This window comes from Echiichthys vipera (genome assembly GCF_963691815.1).
Source record: "Echiichthys vipera genome assembly, chromosome: 22".
NCBI classification, from domain to species: domain Eukaryota; kingdom Metazoa; phylum Chordata; class Actinopteri; order Perciformes; family Trachinidae; genus Echiichthys; species Echiichthys vipera.
This window is the reverse complement of record NC_139847.1, coordinates 19,929,622-19,945,743: the sequence shown is the minus strand read 5'-3', so window position 1 is coordinate 19,945,743 and position 16,122 is coordinate 19,929,622. Positions and strand designations below refer to the sequence as shown.

Here is a 16,122-nt window from a genome sequence, read left to right as displayed (position 1 = left end):
ATTCAATGGAAATTCCTCGTCTGACAGCGAATATGTTTTTGGGCTTCCGGGTTTACTTCCGTGGTATACCGCACATTGAATATGTGCAGAGTCCCGCTGGCCCTGCCTTTGAGTTCCTGCTCTACTCAAGGATATTACATTCATAGATATACAGTATACGTAGAAGTTGCATTGTCCGCTGCTGTCCATTGGAGTGAGTTTGGTTTGTTACAAATGCCAGAAAGTTATTTATTTATGATACAGGACACTACCCACTACAGTTATCATGAACGGAAAACCTGAAGTGTCTTTGTAGCTGCTGTAAACATGTTTATTTCTGCTGTAAAGTTTTTACATGGGGGTCTATGGGGATTGACTCATTTTAACATGGGGGTCTATGGGGATTGACTAATTTTAACATGGGGGTCTATGGGGACTGACTCATTTTAACATGGGGGTCTATGGGGACTGACCCATTTTAACATGGGGGTCTATGGGGATCGACTCATTTTAACATGGGGGTCTATGGGGATTGACTCATTTTAACATGGGGGTCTATGGGGACTGACCCATTTTAACATGGGGGTCTATGGGGATTGACCCATTTTAACATGGGGGTCTATGGGGATTGACTCATTTTAACATGGGGGTCTATGGGGACTGACCCATTTTAACATGGGGGTCTATGGGGATTGACCCATTTTAACATGAAGGTCTATGGGGACTGACCCATTTTAACATTGGGGGTCAATGGGGACTGACCCATTTTACCATGGGGGTCTATGGGAATTGACTCAGTTTAACATGGAGGTCTATGGGGATTGACTTATTTTAACATGGGGTCTATGGGGATTGACTCAGTTTAACATGGGGGTCTATGGGGATTGACTCAGTTTAACATGGGGGTCTATGGGGATTGATTTATTTTAACATGGGGGTCTAAGGGGATTGACTCATTTTAACATGGCGGTCTAAGGGGATTGACTCAGTTTAACATGGGGGTCTATGGGGATTGACTCATTTTAACATGGGGGTCTAAGGGGATTGACTCAGTTTAACATGGGGGTCTATGGGGATTGACTCATTTAAACATGGGGGTCTAAGGGGATTGACTCAGTTTAACATGGGGGTCTAAGGGGATTGACCTTTGCCCAGCTTTCGACTCTGACCTGGGGCCCTTTGTTGCATGTCGCAGCAGTTTATCCCAGTTTTCATTCTTTGAGCTAAACTAGGCTACATATGTTCTAAAGCATCTCTGTACACACAGAAATGTACGTCAACCTAGGTCCCAAAATGTAGTGATTGTTCCTTAAACAGGTTTTGCTTTAGGGTGATAGGAATTTATAGTTTTAGAAAGTCTGACGTCATCTGACATTTATGAAATGATGTCCCCACAGGGTTTCATTATCCCTACAGAAACAATAAGAACCTTTTGGATCAGTGACAGCCAGAAGCCTGGCGTGGCTGCATGCTGAATGTGTAGATGCTCTCTCTAAAAGAGGTCTGGTTGGAGAGATTAAGGGGGGGAAAGATGGCGGTGGTGTCTCTGCTATGCTTTTATGGGCTTTTATCCCAAAACGCCTCAACTTCCCTGAGAGCAATTTCAACACGGCTGTCATGGCAACAGTGTAAATATTTTATACAGTTAATGTGTCCAGCTGTATGTTCTCCAATGCAGCAGTGGGAATGCATAGGCGGCGTTTGAACTTGTATATCATCTCAAGTCAAGAATATAATGGGCTTGTGAGGAACTTATGTTTTGTGGATTGCAGCATCCAGTGTACATGGCTCAGCTCAGTGCTGACCCATACTGTATAAACATACGAGTTCGGCCAACAGGAACAAGATAATTATACCGCCCTCCCCTCTCCACAGCAGTGGAAGAATCCATATGCCACTTTACAGCACAGCTATGAATGAGGCTTTTTGTGTAGAAATGATACATTCTGTACATTCTGTATACATGGTCATCCAGGACCTGCCCCTGGGTCTGTGGGTGCATTTTGTGTGTCTGTGCCTGGTGGCAGAAAACATCTGAAGAAAATAAACCCTTTATTCTTCTCTTTAGAAAGTATGACAATATACAATTTGACCTTAAAGTGTAATTCTGGTGTGAAATCATCCCATTGTCTGTTTCGACACTTACATCCATCAAATAAGCCATCGAGACAGTTTTTTTATGTATTTTTATGTGTATAGTTTATTAACGGAGAAACCCCGGAGAGTTAACAGTTGACAGTTGCTAACAGCCGGCCGTGGCTAACATTGAGTAGCTTGGGGAATTATGGTGAAGGCATTAAAACGTCTTTTGTAACCACTTATACTGCTAATAAATAACAGCAAACCCGAGCAGTAGCATGAGAAGAGTCCCTACACACAAAACAAAGTCCCAACAATGTAGTTAGTGAACCCAGAGTTTATTAAAAGAATGTTTTAAAGACTTACCTACTGGCCAATGGGCTCCTTCCTTTGGGATTGACTTTGGTAATCCACCTGAATGGACTTTACTATGAGAGGAGCTGGTACAGGGGCCAGTAGGTAAGTCTTTAAAACACTCTTTTAATAAACTCTGGGTTCACTAACTACGTTGTTGGTGCTTTGTTTTGTGTGTAAAGACTCTTCTCATGCTGCTGCAGAGGTTTGCTGTTATTATGAGCAGTATTAGTGGTTAAAAAAGACGTTTGAATGCCTTCACCGGCCTGCCACAAGCTAATCACTGTTAGCCACGTCAGCTGTTAGCGACTCTACTGTATCTCTCCGTTAATAGTTATTAGATGAAAAAAACTGTCTTGATGGCTCATTTGATGTATGCAAGTGACGAAAAAGACAAGATGACATGATATGGAATTACACTTTAAGGGGAGCAGTTCGGTTCAGTTCCGTTTGTTTCACATACTCTTGCTCGACAAGCACAATGCACAAACCTGCCATCTTTATACAGAGACTCTAAACACTGCAAACTATTCTTTTGTTTCAAAATGTCGGCATGAAACACCGATACATGGACAGTGAATGAGTTCCAGACAAAGGCTTGACTGACCCAGTAGTCATTTAACACTGTAATGCTGCTGAACACATGTTTTTGCGTGTCATGTTTCTAGAGCACCAACGAGGCTGTGTTCGCTGTGGAGTTTAATCCGAGCGACAGCACCAACATCATCACATGTGGTAAATCCCACGTCTACTTCTGGACGCTCAGCGCAGGACAGTTCACCAAGAAACAAGGCATCTTTGGAGTAAGACAAAGTCACTTTATCCTGTCAGTTCCTTTACTGTCTGAGAACATGTAAAACTACAAAATGAAGCTTCCTCAGTTTGAGTGACACTTGAGAGTTACAGGACTAGCTAAGGTGAACAGTAAATCTGATTTAACGTCAACTGTTGAAATGTGTAGTATAGTTAAGTGAATTTAGTTATTACACCTGTTCTAACGATCAATCAAATTCTTGTTCTAAAACCTATCTTTTCAGAAATACAAGAAGCCCAAGTTCATCCAGTGCTTTGTGTTCAGTCTGACTGGAGATGTTCTGACCGGAGACTCTGAAGGAAACATCCTGACGTGGGGGAAATCAGCTGCAGATGTCAAAACGCTCGGTAAAGGAGCCAAAGGTCAGTGCTGGAGATCAATATACGCTGTACAAAATGAAATGTCCATATGAAGTCTAATGTTTTGTCAGTTGGAATAACAAAACCAGATGTAGAGCTCAAATTTGAAGCTGTAAGAATATGAATAAAACCATATTACTAGATAAATGATGTCCAACACTAATATGGGCAAATTGACAACACTTTAGTCTCCATATACGCTGATGAACTGTCTTATTTTTCCACAGAGACCTTCCAGATCATGCGACAGACCAGAGCCCATGAAGGCAGCGTGTTCACCCTGTGCACCCTGCAGGGTGGCTCTCTGCTCAGTGGAGGAGGGAAAGACCGTAAGATCATCCGCTGGAGCGCCGACCTGGCACCTGAGAGAGAGTGTGAGGTGAACCACAACTGTATGTGTGTGTGTGTGTGTGTGTGTGTGTGTGATGCTGTTGTTGGAGGGCTTTGTGAAGATACATTCAATTAAGAGGGACAGCCTTGGTGATTAGTGTGATGATTTGTCCAGATTCCAGAAAATTACGGTGCAGTCCGTACCATTGCAGATGTGGATGGTGAAGAACTATTGGTTGGTACAACCCGTAACGCCATCCTGAGAGGCACCTTCTCAGACGGATTTGTGGCCATAGTACAGGTATGTTAATCAATAGGAGTGTCAACGTTACCCATATCCAAAGCAGTATTGACGATTCACACAGTATTTGTTTTTCTCCACCCCTGCTTACTTGCACACCTAAAAACCAACACATCACAACAGAGGCAACACAGCAAAGGTTACCAGCCGGTAGCATGCAGCTGATGCCTCGTTTCCACTCTTTTGTGTAAGAAAATGCTTCTGTTTATGGATGATAGAATCACAAACCGCAGAAATGGCAGAAGCAGTTTTACTATCAACATAGTGAAGCAACTAAATGGAAGTTTCTTATTTGCTAGTTCCACTTGAAGTTAGCATACATTGCTATTCAGTGTAGAAGAAGAATAGCTGGTGTATCTGTTTAGAGTGCAGCCAAAGCAACAATAATTGGTCTTTTTCCATCATGTCGTGAGCAACTATGATTTGATTTCCTCCTTCACACAGGGCTGACATATTTCAAAGTGATCCACTGATGAACAAATATTTGATTCTTTTGTTGATTCTTTTTTTATTTCAGTCAGTGCTAACCGACAACAAATACATCACGATTCCTGTGGCTTCTTCACAATGAAAGTCAACCTGCGTTTCACCAGTTGAAGCAGAACTAAATTGTCATTAAATCATTAAAGGGCTTCATATACTCTTTTTAGGTTCACACAGTTAATAGGCTCTTTGTAACAGCTGCTGTAAAGTTGGCCATTTTAACATGGGGGTCTATGGGGATTGACTCATTTTAACATGGGGGTCTATGGGGATTGACTCATTTTAACATGGGGGTCTATGGGGATTGACCCATTTTAACATGGGGGTCTATGGGGATTGACTCATTTTAACATGGGGGTCTATGGGGATTGACCCATTTTAACATGGGGGTCTATGGGGATTGACTCATTTTAACATGGGGGTCTATGGGGATTGACTCATTTTAACATGGGGGTCTATGGGGATTGACTCATTTTAACATGGGGGTCTATGGGGATTGACTCATTTTAACATGGGGGTCTATGTGGATTGTCTCATTTTAACATGGGGGTCTATGTGGATTGACCCATTTTAACATGGGTGTCTATGTGGATTGACCCATTTTAACATGGGGTCTATGTGGATTGACCCATTTTAACATGGGGGTCTATGGGGATTGACCCATTTTAATTTGGGGGTCTATGGGGATTGACCCATTTTAACATGGGGGGTCTATGGGAAGTGACCATAGACTGTATAAAAAATGGATGTTGCCTCTCCGCTGGGGCCCATTCTTTCAACTTGATCCAATCATATTCGCCTCTGGGAGCTGCCATTTCAGACTTTGACTTCGCCTCATTGCCTCTTACCAAAAAGGGCATTGATGTGACGTTGGGGGGAGGGAGATACGTCTGTCTGGATGATGTTTACAGAATTAGCCACATTAGCTCACATTAGCTCCACCGCCCGGGAGCTAGGCTAACAGAACACGTTACTTGATAAACGGTAGTGGGAGTCACGTGTCTCTAGCGGAGATTACACCGGCTCTGGTAGTGAAGTGCAGGCAGCGTTTATGATCTATGATTTAAACTGATATTAAACACAGTACCATGCCCATAGACTGTAAAACACCGACCCTCACAGCCCGAATCCTCCCGCTGCTCCAGATTAGCATCGAGTGTATGTGTCAGGGATAGCAGGCTACTGTCAGTCATGGTGCAAGTGCGGCTATCTAATTAGCATAACCTATCTAACGTTTACACGGTGTGTTCCTAAACCATCTGTTTGTACAGTTGAGCGAAGAGCAAACCATCTTGACACTTATCGTAACACCACCACAGGAATGACCGCAGCCCAGGTCCTGATGACAGAGTTAGCATGCTAATGATGCTAATCCTGACAACTAGCCTCCGAGGAGAAGTAAGGGCCAGAGGCTATCTGTCACTCAAGAGACCACACCCCGAATTATTCATAAACTTTAACCTCCAATAAAATAAAAACTAGCCTGTTACAAAAAACTTCACCCTCCTCAGTGTTGTCATGGAGATATGACCTAAACATACAGACTAGAATTTTTTTGTCCCAGGCCTTAAACAGGTTTAATGATGCTGAAAACGGCTTGTCTAACATGGGGGTCAATTTCGAAACTGCTCTATTATGCAATCTACTCTTAGTGGACACTCAGAGAACTGCAGTTTTTGGCACTTACGTATTGGATCAACCAGGAAGTCACTGTGGTGGGGGCTTGGGATTGACCCATTTTAACATGATGGTCTACTGTAGTTAACCAAAGAAAATCTTGGCTGACTGAAAAAAACCTCCTCCTGGCTCCTAAGTGCTCTGGCGGTCTCTGCTGGGCATTTTCAAAAGGGCGCATGGCATCTTCAGCTTGGAAAAATGCTATTGTGGACACAGCCTCATAAAAGTAACACCGGCGATTGTCCGACTAATCAGAATGGTCAGAGAAGAGCATATCGACCACCTAGTCAACCGACCGACCAGAACACGTCAGCCCTAAACATCAGTGAGATAAGATCATAAACAGTAACACTGGATTACATTCTGCATGGTTCCCTGATAAGCCCCCACGCATGCAAGGGGTATTTGAATGCAGTGCAGGAATGGCGCCAATATCATTGAAAGCTACTATAGAGAAGGATAATAACTAAATGTAAATACTTAAAATGGGTTCTGCTGGACCATACTAGTGAGTGAATAGTATCAAACACTGAGTTTGATTTCATGGAAACTTTAAGGATTGTGACTTTAAGTCCTGCATATTCACTTCATCTCAAGTCCCTTCTTTATGAACCACTTGTCAAAATCTAGTTATAAATCCTTCATTGCCCTGTTACCCTTATATTACCCGACCTGACACACAGCAAAACAGGAAATAATTGTATTTCAGAATAAATCTCTGGGCTCCCAGTGTTTACTGTGTACACTGTACATGATGGGCACAGGGGAGATTGAGGAATTGGAGATCAGAGGCTCATTTTTGTCTCATGGTCCCCTAACATGTATCCACATTCATTCAGCGTGTTTGGATCAAACAGATTACAGTCAACAGCTGGCACCAAAATGTATTTTTGCAACGTCTCAACCGACCACTGGAATTTGGCTTCCTGCTCACATTTGATTCGCATCTGTGGGAAACTGAAACAACTTCCATACAGATAACATGAAGTCTGAAGCCATGCTGGTGGTTCCTAGAGGCTACGGTGATCACTGCACCTCACAAGATCAAACGACCACCATTATTTTGTTATGTAACCAAATTTACACAACCTTAATATAGTGCACAGCTTGGATCGTATTTTTCTCAAATGAAAGTGTGTGTGTGTCTCAGGGGCATGTAGATGAGATGTGGGGTCTGGCTACACACCCCTCTCAGAACATCTTCCTCACCTGTGGCCATGACAGGCAGGTGTGTTTGTGGAACACAGAGGAACACAAGCTGGACTGGTGCATCAGCCTGGAGGTAGGACACACTGCTCTCATGTACTGTCGTTCAGCTGACTAACAATTCTTGTGCGTGAATGAAACACACTGATGCTCCTTCCAGTGAGAACACACATTCTGTTAACTCGTCCTGTGTGTCTCTGACAGGAGTACGGGCTGTGTGCTGGTTTCTGCCCTAACGGATCAGTGGTTTCGGTCGGCCTCAGCACAGGAAGGTAACACAGCACTGTTACACTGTTACATGGAAATCATTTTAATAATCAATATGTACAGTATATACAGCACCTGAAACATTTAAAAGGAAAAGTTTGGGGTAAAATGTTTATTAATTTTCTAAGACGTTTGGATGGAAAAAGCTCAGTAGAGCAGAGAGGAGTTGATGATAACTCTCGGTCATCACTACGAGTGGCACTTTTTACAGTACACCCAGTCATGTGAAAATATACATGTATATATAATTCAATTCAATTTCAATCCAATTTTATTTATAGTGCCAAATCTTAACAAAAGTTATCATATAAGTGAATATCAATGTCTTGTCTCAACACTTTGAGATATCCAAACAATGTAGTCGATGCCATTACATAGATGTTAGTGATGACACAATGCAAGAAAGACTTAAGTGCTGCCTGCAATCCAGACAAATGTTCTTATTAATGAACTTCTCGTATCCCCCTGTAACCATGGCAGCATGTGACTCAAGTCATTTTGTCCAAGTCACTTTTTCTTGGGTAATTTAAGTCAAGTCAAGTCAGTAGTTAAGGCAAGTCAAGTCCAAAGTCAAGTCCCCTCCCCATGGGCTGGCCCCTCCCCCTCTGAGAGCAAGCCTGGCCTTTCCTAGCAATGACAGAGCTGTCAGCGTCAGGACCAGAGCATCACCAAGAGATTTGGTACCACAACTTAGAAAGACTACTTTTGGTCAGCATTCTCAGTAAAAGTGGTGGGAAAATTGAATACCCCCCCCCCCCCCCCCCCCAACGTAAGAAAGTCAGCTTTGCACTGTTCAAGAAGTGTCTCAAGCCTCAAAATCAACATAAATCGTATGAATATGAATATTCATGAATAAATGCCCTTACTTTAATAATTTGAACATTTTAGGATTTGATTAGGGGTTCCTGTCCCACATCTTATTCAAAATGATTTTATATATGTTCCGAGTCAGAGGTAGCTCAGGGTTCTGACAAGAACCAATCAATAGAATCGTATCAATTCTGATCCTGAGTTAGCCAACATCAGCCCTCACAGACACCGGGTAATGTTACACAGACTTTTATAGATTTCAACTGAAAACACAAATTAACACAGACAAGTCATTCGAGTCACCATACCTCCAGTCAAGTTTTTAACTTCCAAGTTGGAGTTGTCAGGTTGACTTGACAATGCTAGTCATCGATACAGTGACTTGAGTTGACACCTGTGCCTGTCACACCAACAGGTGGCTGGTCCTTGACCTGCTGACCAGAGAGGTGGTCTCTGAGTCCACTGATGGGAACGAGCAGCTGTCAGTCATGAGATACTCACCAGGTCAGACGCTCTGATGTCTCACTAATCTCACAATGATCGTGATCCAAAGCCAAAACATCAGCCTGAACTTCATTTCAATGCACTTAATGAAAAAAGAGATATTGTGGAAAACCTTTTAACTGCTTGAATGGCCTCTTGTGTTTTCAGATGGCAGCTTTTTAGCTGTTGGATCCCATGACAACTTCATCTACATCTACAATGTGACAGAGAGTGGCCGGCGTTACACACGCTTTGGGAAATGTAATGTGAGTGAAATATCAATTCCACGTCTAAATGATCCATTTGTTCCTGATCCAGGCTTACTTTCTATCTTTGTTTTTTCTTCTTAGCCTGTGTGGCTGTGGCGGCTATCGCTGCTAATGCTAACGAATGTTAAAGGTTGAATATGGAGAATGAGCTGAACACCGCCATCTAGTGTCTCAAGATCGTAGTGGCAACAACAAAAAAGAATTCCAGCAGTTGGGTTGCCATGTTCGTTGCAAGTGTGTAAAGCGAGGAGACCGGAGTCTGTTTGAGCCTGTTTTAACCCGTCCCCTCCGGGAAATCGCACCATAAAAACATGGATTAGAGGAGTTTGACTGACAGTTAGCGTTAGCAGCTAGCATTAGCCGTTCCAGCTAAGTAGAAGATGAAAGATGAAAGTGATGTTAGGGATCAAGGAGAACCGTAGCCATGTGGGCGTGCGTTTGAATGGCGTTCCTCTCCTTTCTCTCAGTCCATGGAGTGAATGCTCGGCCTATAGTGACTCTGGTTTTTGCCCGTCTCCGCTCACTCAGCTGCTGGGACAAAGAACGCCCCCTTCACTGAGGCTCCGAAGCAGCTGCAGGATTGGCAAACTCGATTTCACCCAGTGCCAGCCTACAGTAGCTGCACCCAACAACAGACAACCCTGGCAAACAGCAACGGCAAACGCTATTGGCTGCTACCATGGAAACACAACGGGACATAAAGTCATTGTCAAACCCGTCATTTATAAATATTAATTCAGACTATATATATATATATATATTTATTCTGAATATTTTGAATATTATAAATATCTTATTGTTTTTACGGAAAAGCACTACTTTCATTCTGTACCCCTCAAAACGTGGGTGCATTTTTTTAAATAGCTTTTAATAAAGATTCTACATATTCAACCTTTAACGCTTCTTCTTGAACAAAGTAAAGAATGTCACCAGATTTAAGGTTTGAGCCTGACTGACAACAAACCTCATGTGCAGACCCAAACCAACAATGAAGTGATCGTTGTGTGTCTATCACAGCCTGACATCTCTTCTTGCTCCATTGTTGTTACAAACACATCAGTGAGCCACACTGTTGCTGTTGAGTGACATGTTTCTTCATTACTATGAGCACACACACACACACACACACACACACACACACACACACACACACACACACACACACACACACACACACACACTGCAGTTTATACTGACTCAATCCCACACACACCGTCCTGCTGCCACAAATACTCACTAGAACACCGAATGCCGATTATTTTGCTGCTGAAAATATTTCCAATCAAAATATTCCTTCTGTTTGAGTGATGTTTGCCAAAAACTACGAGGCTTTTTAAAAAAACTATATATTTATGAGCTGTTACTGACACTCAACTTGGCCCGTGCTCGTGTCTTTAAAATCCGATCCAGCTGAACCAAACTTTGTCAAATTTGAGAAGTGAACCTGACCCAAGAGCTGAGGCTGAAGAGCCGTCCACACCTATAACTTTAACTATAATGACAATAATGATAATGATGTGATTATCCACACTGAGGAACCCTGATGCTCTGTGTTCACCAGCTGTGTCACTAAATACCACCAAATACCATAGTTTCTATAAAAGGAGTCGTCAGAAAAAGGCAACTATAAAGAACTAGCTTTTCATTCTAGGTCTATAACCTGATTAACATCATGCACCTAAGAAAGATATCGTTGCTTTAAATCTAAATGTTTACTGCATGCAAAAATAGTTGTCTTACTCTTTTTGGAAGAAGAAGGCTAAACCCAGGTTCAATGACTGGATCAAAGAACTGTCCATAATAAAGATCACTGACATTATTATAGGTAAACCACCACTCTTTGAACACATTTCCACTGGAGTTAGAAGGATTTTTAAAACTACATATTCACAGTAATTGTTGTAGTAACAGTTCTTGTTGTGGCCTCTTTTTTACCCGCTTTTTGGACGGTTTCTTTCAATCTTTAACCTTAAAACAGACAAAGAATGTAATTTATTCTCTCATTCCAATAACAAAGGCTAACACTATCTGCATGTCCTCTAACTCGGATTTTACCGTTGGGTTACAGAGCATTATGTGACATTGCCTCTGCTTATCTGTCCAATCAGGGTCACTCCAGCTTCATAACGCACCTGGACTGGTCCAAAGATGGAAAGTACATTATGTCAAATTCAGGCGACTATGAGATCCTTTACTGTAAGTGAACAAGTATCATTTAATACCTAAATCCTCAGACGGTGTGCCAGTCTACTCTTCTGATTCTGATGTATTGTGACAGGGGACATAGCAACAGGGTGTAAACTGCTGAGGAATCGCTTTGAGAGCAAGGACAGAGAATGGGCCTCCTACACCTGTGTGCTGGGCTTCCACGTCATGGGTGAGACACTCTGCCGCTCTGTGGCCGTCGTGTTGTTGACTGGAGTCCCATTTGTGACCGTGTTGCTGTGGTGTTCCAGGTGTGTGGTTGGAGGGCTCTGATGGCACGGACATCAACGCCCTGTGTCGCTCTCACAGTGAGAGGATGGTGGCTGTGGCTGATGACTTCTGTAAAGTCCACCTCTTCCAGTACCCCTGTCCTAAACCTAAGGTAGCACATGTTACACAACACTCCCTAAAGTGTAACGCTGCCATAAATCATCCCATGGTCTGTTATGACACTTACATCCATCAAATAACGCATTCAGACAGGTTTTTTTTGTGTATGAACTATTAACGGAGAAATCCAGGAGAGTCGCCAACAGTTGCTAACAGCCGGCCGTGGCTAACACTGATTAGCTCGGGGCAGTATGGTGAAGGCATTCAAACGTCTTTTTTAACCACTAATACTGCTGAAAATAACAGCAAACCTCTGCAGTAGCATGAGAAGAGTCCCTACACAGAAAACAAAGCACCAACAACGTAGTTAGGGAAGCCAGAGCTTATTAAAGAGTGTTTTAAAGACTTACCTACGGCCCCTGTACCAGCTCCTCTCATAGTAAAGTCCATTCAAGTGGATTACCAAAGTCAATTCCAAAGGTGATTAATTAAGGAATCGGTGCCTCTTTCACTTAATTCTGGGGACATGGAAAACAGTGTCCAGTACGGTGCTGTTGATGAGGGATGGGAGATCCTCCAGAGCAGTCACACAGCGTGCTGCAGTATTCAATGATCCCAGGCCACAGTGAAAAATGTCCCTCTGTTGGCAGCATAAACATTCTTCTTCAGTGCCCATGGGCTCACAGTACCCACAGGCACACCAAAAAATGCTGAACACCGAGACTGATGCTAGGTCTGATGCTACCTCCACCTGTAGCCCCTTCAACACATGCCAAATATTTCCAAACCTTTTACAGCTATTATTAACTTCTATTTCACCAAACTGCCACAAACCACAAACTTTACGTGTTTTACTGGAATAAAGCACCAGTAGGTAAGTCTTTAAAACACCATTTTGATAAACTCTAAGTTCACTATCTACGTTGTTGGTGCTTTGTTTTCTGTGTAGGGACTCTTCTCATGCTGCTGCAGAGGTTTGCTGTTATTTTGAGCAGTATTAGTGGTTAAAAAAGACGTTTGAATGCCTTCACCGTGCTGCCCAAAGCTAATCACTGTTAGCCGCATTCGGCTGTTAGCGACTCTCCTGGATTTCCGTTAAAAGAGGATACAAAACTGTCTCGGTGGCTTATTTGATGTATGTAAGTTAGGAAAAAGACCTAAGATGATGTTAGGCCAGAATTACACTTTAACTGCTTCCTTCACATAAAGAGGAATATCGTCCTTTAATGGCAGCACATCAGTACATTGTAAGTGCTGAGTGATTCCAAGGCTGCATCCGCACAACTGCATTTTCCTGTTAAAACCAAACCACCTCCGTCCACACGAGTGTTTTATCCGTAATCATCTCTTTTCTCTCCAGGCCCCGAGCCACAGGTACGAGGGCCACGGTAGCCACGTCACCAACGTCTGCTTCACCCACTGTGACTCCCACCTCCTCTCCATGGGCGGGAAGGACACCTGCATCCTTCAGTGGAGGGTGATCGGAGGCGGGGCGGGCGACAGCAGGGAGAGACCGGCCTCTGCTTCTTCCACCTCCACCAGCTCCCCAGAACCTGCCACCGGCTAGGAAGGACACGCGTTGTCAACAGTGACGGAAGGGAAGGTGTTTACACAGCCAGAGAGGCGTTAGTCAGTGGACAGCAGCCACAGTTGTGGGCTCAGCCGGGCCTATGTGGGGCCACCGCTGCGTCAGTTTCATACACAACATGTGGAGGAATCCTCTCCACTTACAATCCTCCTTAATCATGTAAATGGTTGTGAGACTGGACAGTGTGATTCTTCTCTTAACACAGAGTCTTTGTCATTCTGTTGGATGTGCGGCAAGGATCATTAGAGGCGGTCATCTACGTTTGCTGGTACAGAACAGGACTTCTGTGGGGACAAAGACTTTGGTTTTACTGAACGTACCAGTGTTCCTGTATCAAACTAACCAAAGTGCTGCATCGTGCCGTTCGCCATTGGGCCTATAAAGAAGTTTGCATAATGTTTTTACATCTTTTTAACATTTTAAGCTGTGTAGCGCAGGGTTAACATCTCAGCTAATAGTGAAGCTGTTTTAACGCTTGCATCAGACAGACTGTGACAAACCTGTTCCAATGAAATCAATCCTCAGCATTTCTGACTAATTAGTTTCTCTAACAGTAGATCAGTGCACTTGAAAATGATTACTTTAGTACAGTTTTATATATTTAAGAGAACATTGGGAATACTGTGATGTTGTATCTGTCAAGCTTACCAATAAATAACTGCAGACTGGAGAGTGTAACGTGCGACAAGTGTCACTAGTGGGCAGTGCTGCTCCAGGAATGTGTGTGTGTGGCTGTGGTGATGGAAACCCATGTTCCCAAGCACTGAACCCTACAGCAGGGTCGGATCCTCCAACCCAGCTCAGTTCATGAAACTTACATGCAGATACACGTCTTCAGGGTCAGGGTGCCCTCAACAGTGAAGAAACAAGTACACAGATCAGTTACTGAAGGAAAGTCACAAAACCACAAGGTCTAAATGTTGACTTAAAAGTGACCAAATGAAGAAGAAGAAGAAGGAGATGAATTATTACTTTATTAATGAAAGTACTCCTGATACACAATGGCCACTTTAGTTAAGGATAATATAATGTATACGACTGGATTATTATTACTGATGCATGTATTTAGCTGGTTGAGGTGATTTTGCGTGTAGCCTTCGACTGTTTTGTACAACGTACAGTAAAAAGTACAATCTGTCCCTCTGCAGTGTAGTGGAGTTGGAAAATATAGAACTGAAATGTTATTTCTTTCCCTTTCACTCACCCCTCACAAGTTGTTTAGTAACTGAGTCAATTTACTCAAGCATTGCAATATTGATGTACTTTAGGTAGTATTTCCATTTCATGAGAACTACCCAAAGTCCCTTAATTTGTATTAAAGAGCAATGTGAGAGTAAATGGACTTAGTTACTGAACAACATATGAGGATGGAGTTTTAAGGAAAGGAAAAGAAAAATGATTTCTGCAACACAACGTTGTTTAATATTCTTCAGACTCTTTGTCTATTTTCTTTTTTTTACTAGTGCAATGTCAGTTTTACCTCCATTTCTGTCAGGCAAAGAAAAATCAACGAATGAAAACTAATGAATTATGGAAATACTCCTGCTACGGGTGGGAATCACAGAGTAACTCATGATACAGTACTTTCATGTTATGTTGCCCACAGTTATGATGCTATCGCCATTCTCAATACACGATACATTACAAGACAATCATCTACCATACATCACCATATCTGTGTAAGCAGGAATTATGAGAGGATTCACTGCATTGTGTTCACAGTTTCACAGGATTTGAAAACGGAGATGAAACAATTCACAATAAATTGTAGTTGAGTATTAGCTTTAACACACACACACACACACACACACACACACACACTTACTGCAACTTGTCCATCTCTGCCATAATTCAAATGTTATATATATATACAGTATATATATATATAAATATATATTGTATAAAATGAATAAATAAATACATCGAATATACATTACATACACATACACATTTCTCTTTAATACAAATATTGCTATTTAATGTCCATGTCCTGATGTACTGATAATGTATCGCAAGAGTAAGTAATGTATTATATTGCTCTTACAATATTTTGTCCCACCCCTACACATGGTAAGTCAAAAAGGACCAGATAATAAATTCAAATTGTGACTGTGTGTGATATTAAGCACCAATAATGGGATACAGAGTCAAACCTCACATAATTAAGTCAAAATATAAAGTGACATAGGTTATGTCCCTGATGTAATTACACAAACAAATGGACGAAGATGAAAAAATATAGCGAAAGATAATAATTCTACCCGACAATACATAGCAGGAGAAAACAACAGCATTGCTTTTCTACCATACAGACATAGGCTGAACTTTGGCTTATACAGACCCTATGTGACGTAAAATAGTCACGAGGCACACATTATCTAAATATACAAAATATCTGACTGGAACACACAAATCTGTGGAGCACAAATCCCTCTCTGGACACAGACGTACACACACCCTGTGAGCGTGGGGATCCCTCTGCGTGCTCCTCATACAGCCCAGTCCTTGTTGCTGATACATTATTATTATCATTATTATCATTTGAATCACCTCTCCTAACTCTTATGGCCATACACATTCTAACAATG

General features: G+C 42.3%; 1 protein-coding gene across 2 annotated transcripts in view; it reads left to right on the top strand.

Moving 5' to 3' along the window:
- eml3 (EMAP like 3) overlaps positions 1 to 14,197 on the top strand; it is a 63,311-nt gene extending 49,114 nt beyond the window's left edge. For both annotated transcript variants that reach the window (XM_083937063.1, XM_083937062.1), the window contains exons 13-24: positions 3,081 to 3,215; positions 3,450 to 3,588; positions 3,813 to 3,964; positions 4,091 to 4,216; positions 7,527 to 7,658; positions 7,787 to 7,854; positions 9,075 to 9,163; positions 9,311 to 9,408; positions 11,520 to 11,607; positions 11,690 to 11,788; positions 11,868 to 11,998; positions 13,307 to 14,197. In XM_083937063.1, coding sequence (XP_083793189.1) covers positions 3,081 to 3,215; positions 3,450 to 3,588; positions 3,813 to 3,964; positions 4,091 to 4,216; positions 7,527 to 7,658; positions 7,787 to 7,854; positions 9,075 to 9,163; positions 9,311 to 9,408; positions 11,520 to 11,607; positions 11,690 to 11,788; positions 11,868 to 11,998; positions 13,307 to 13,513 — 1,464 coding nt within the window. In that variant the 3' untranslated portion in view covers positions 13,514 to 14,197. The remainder of the gene's footprint in view (positions 1 to 3,080; positions 3,216 to 3,449; positions 3,589 to 3,812; positions 3,965 to 4,090; positions 4,217 to 7,526; positions 7,659 to 7,786; positions 7,855 to 9,074; positions 9,164 to 9,310; positions 9,409 to 11,519; positions 11,608 to 11,689; positions 11,789 to 11,867; positions 11,999 to 13,306) is intronic.
- Positions 14,198 to 16,122: the final 1,925 nt, after the last annotated feature.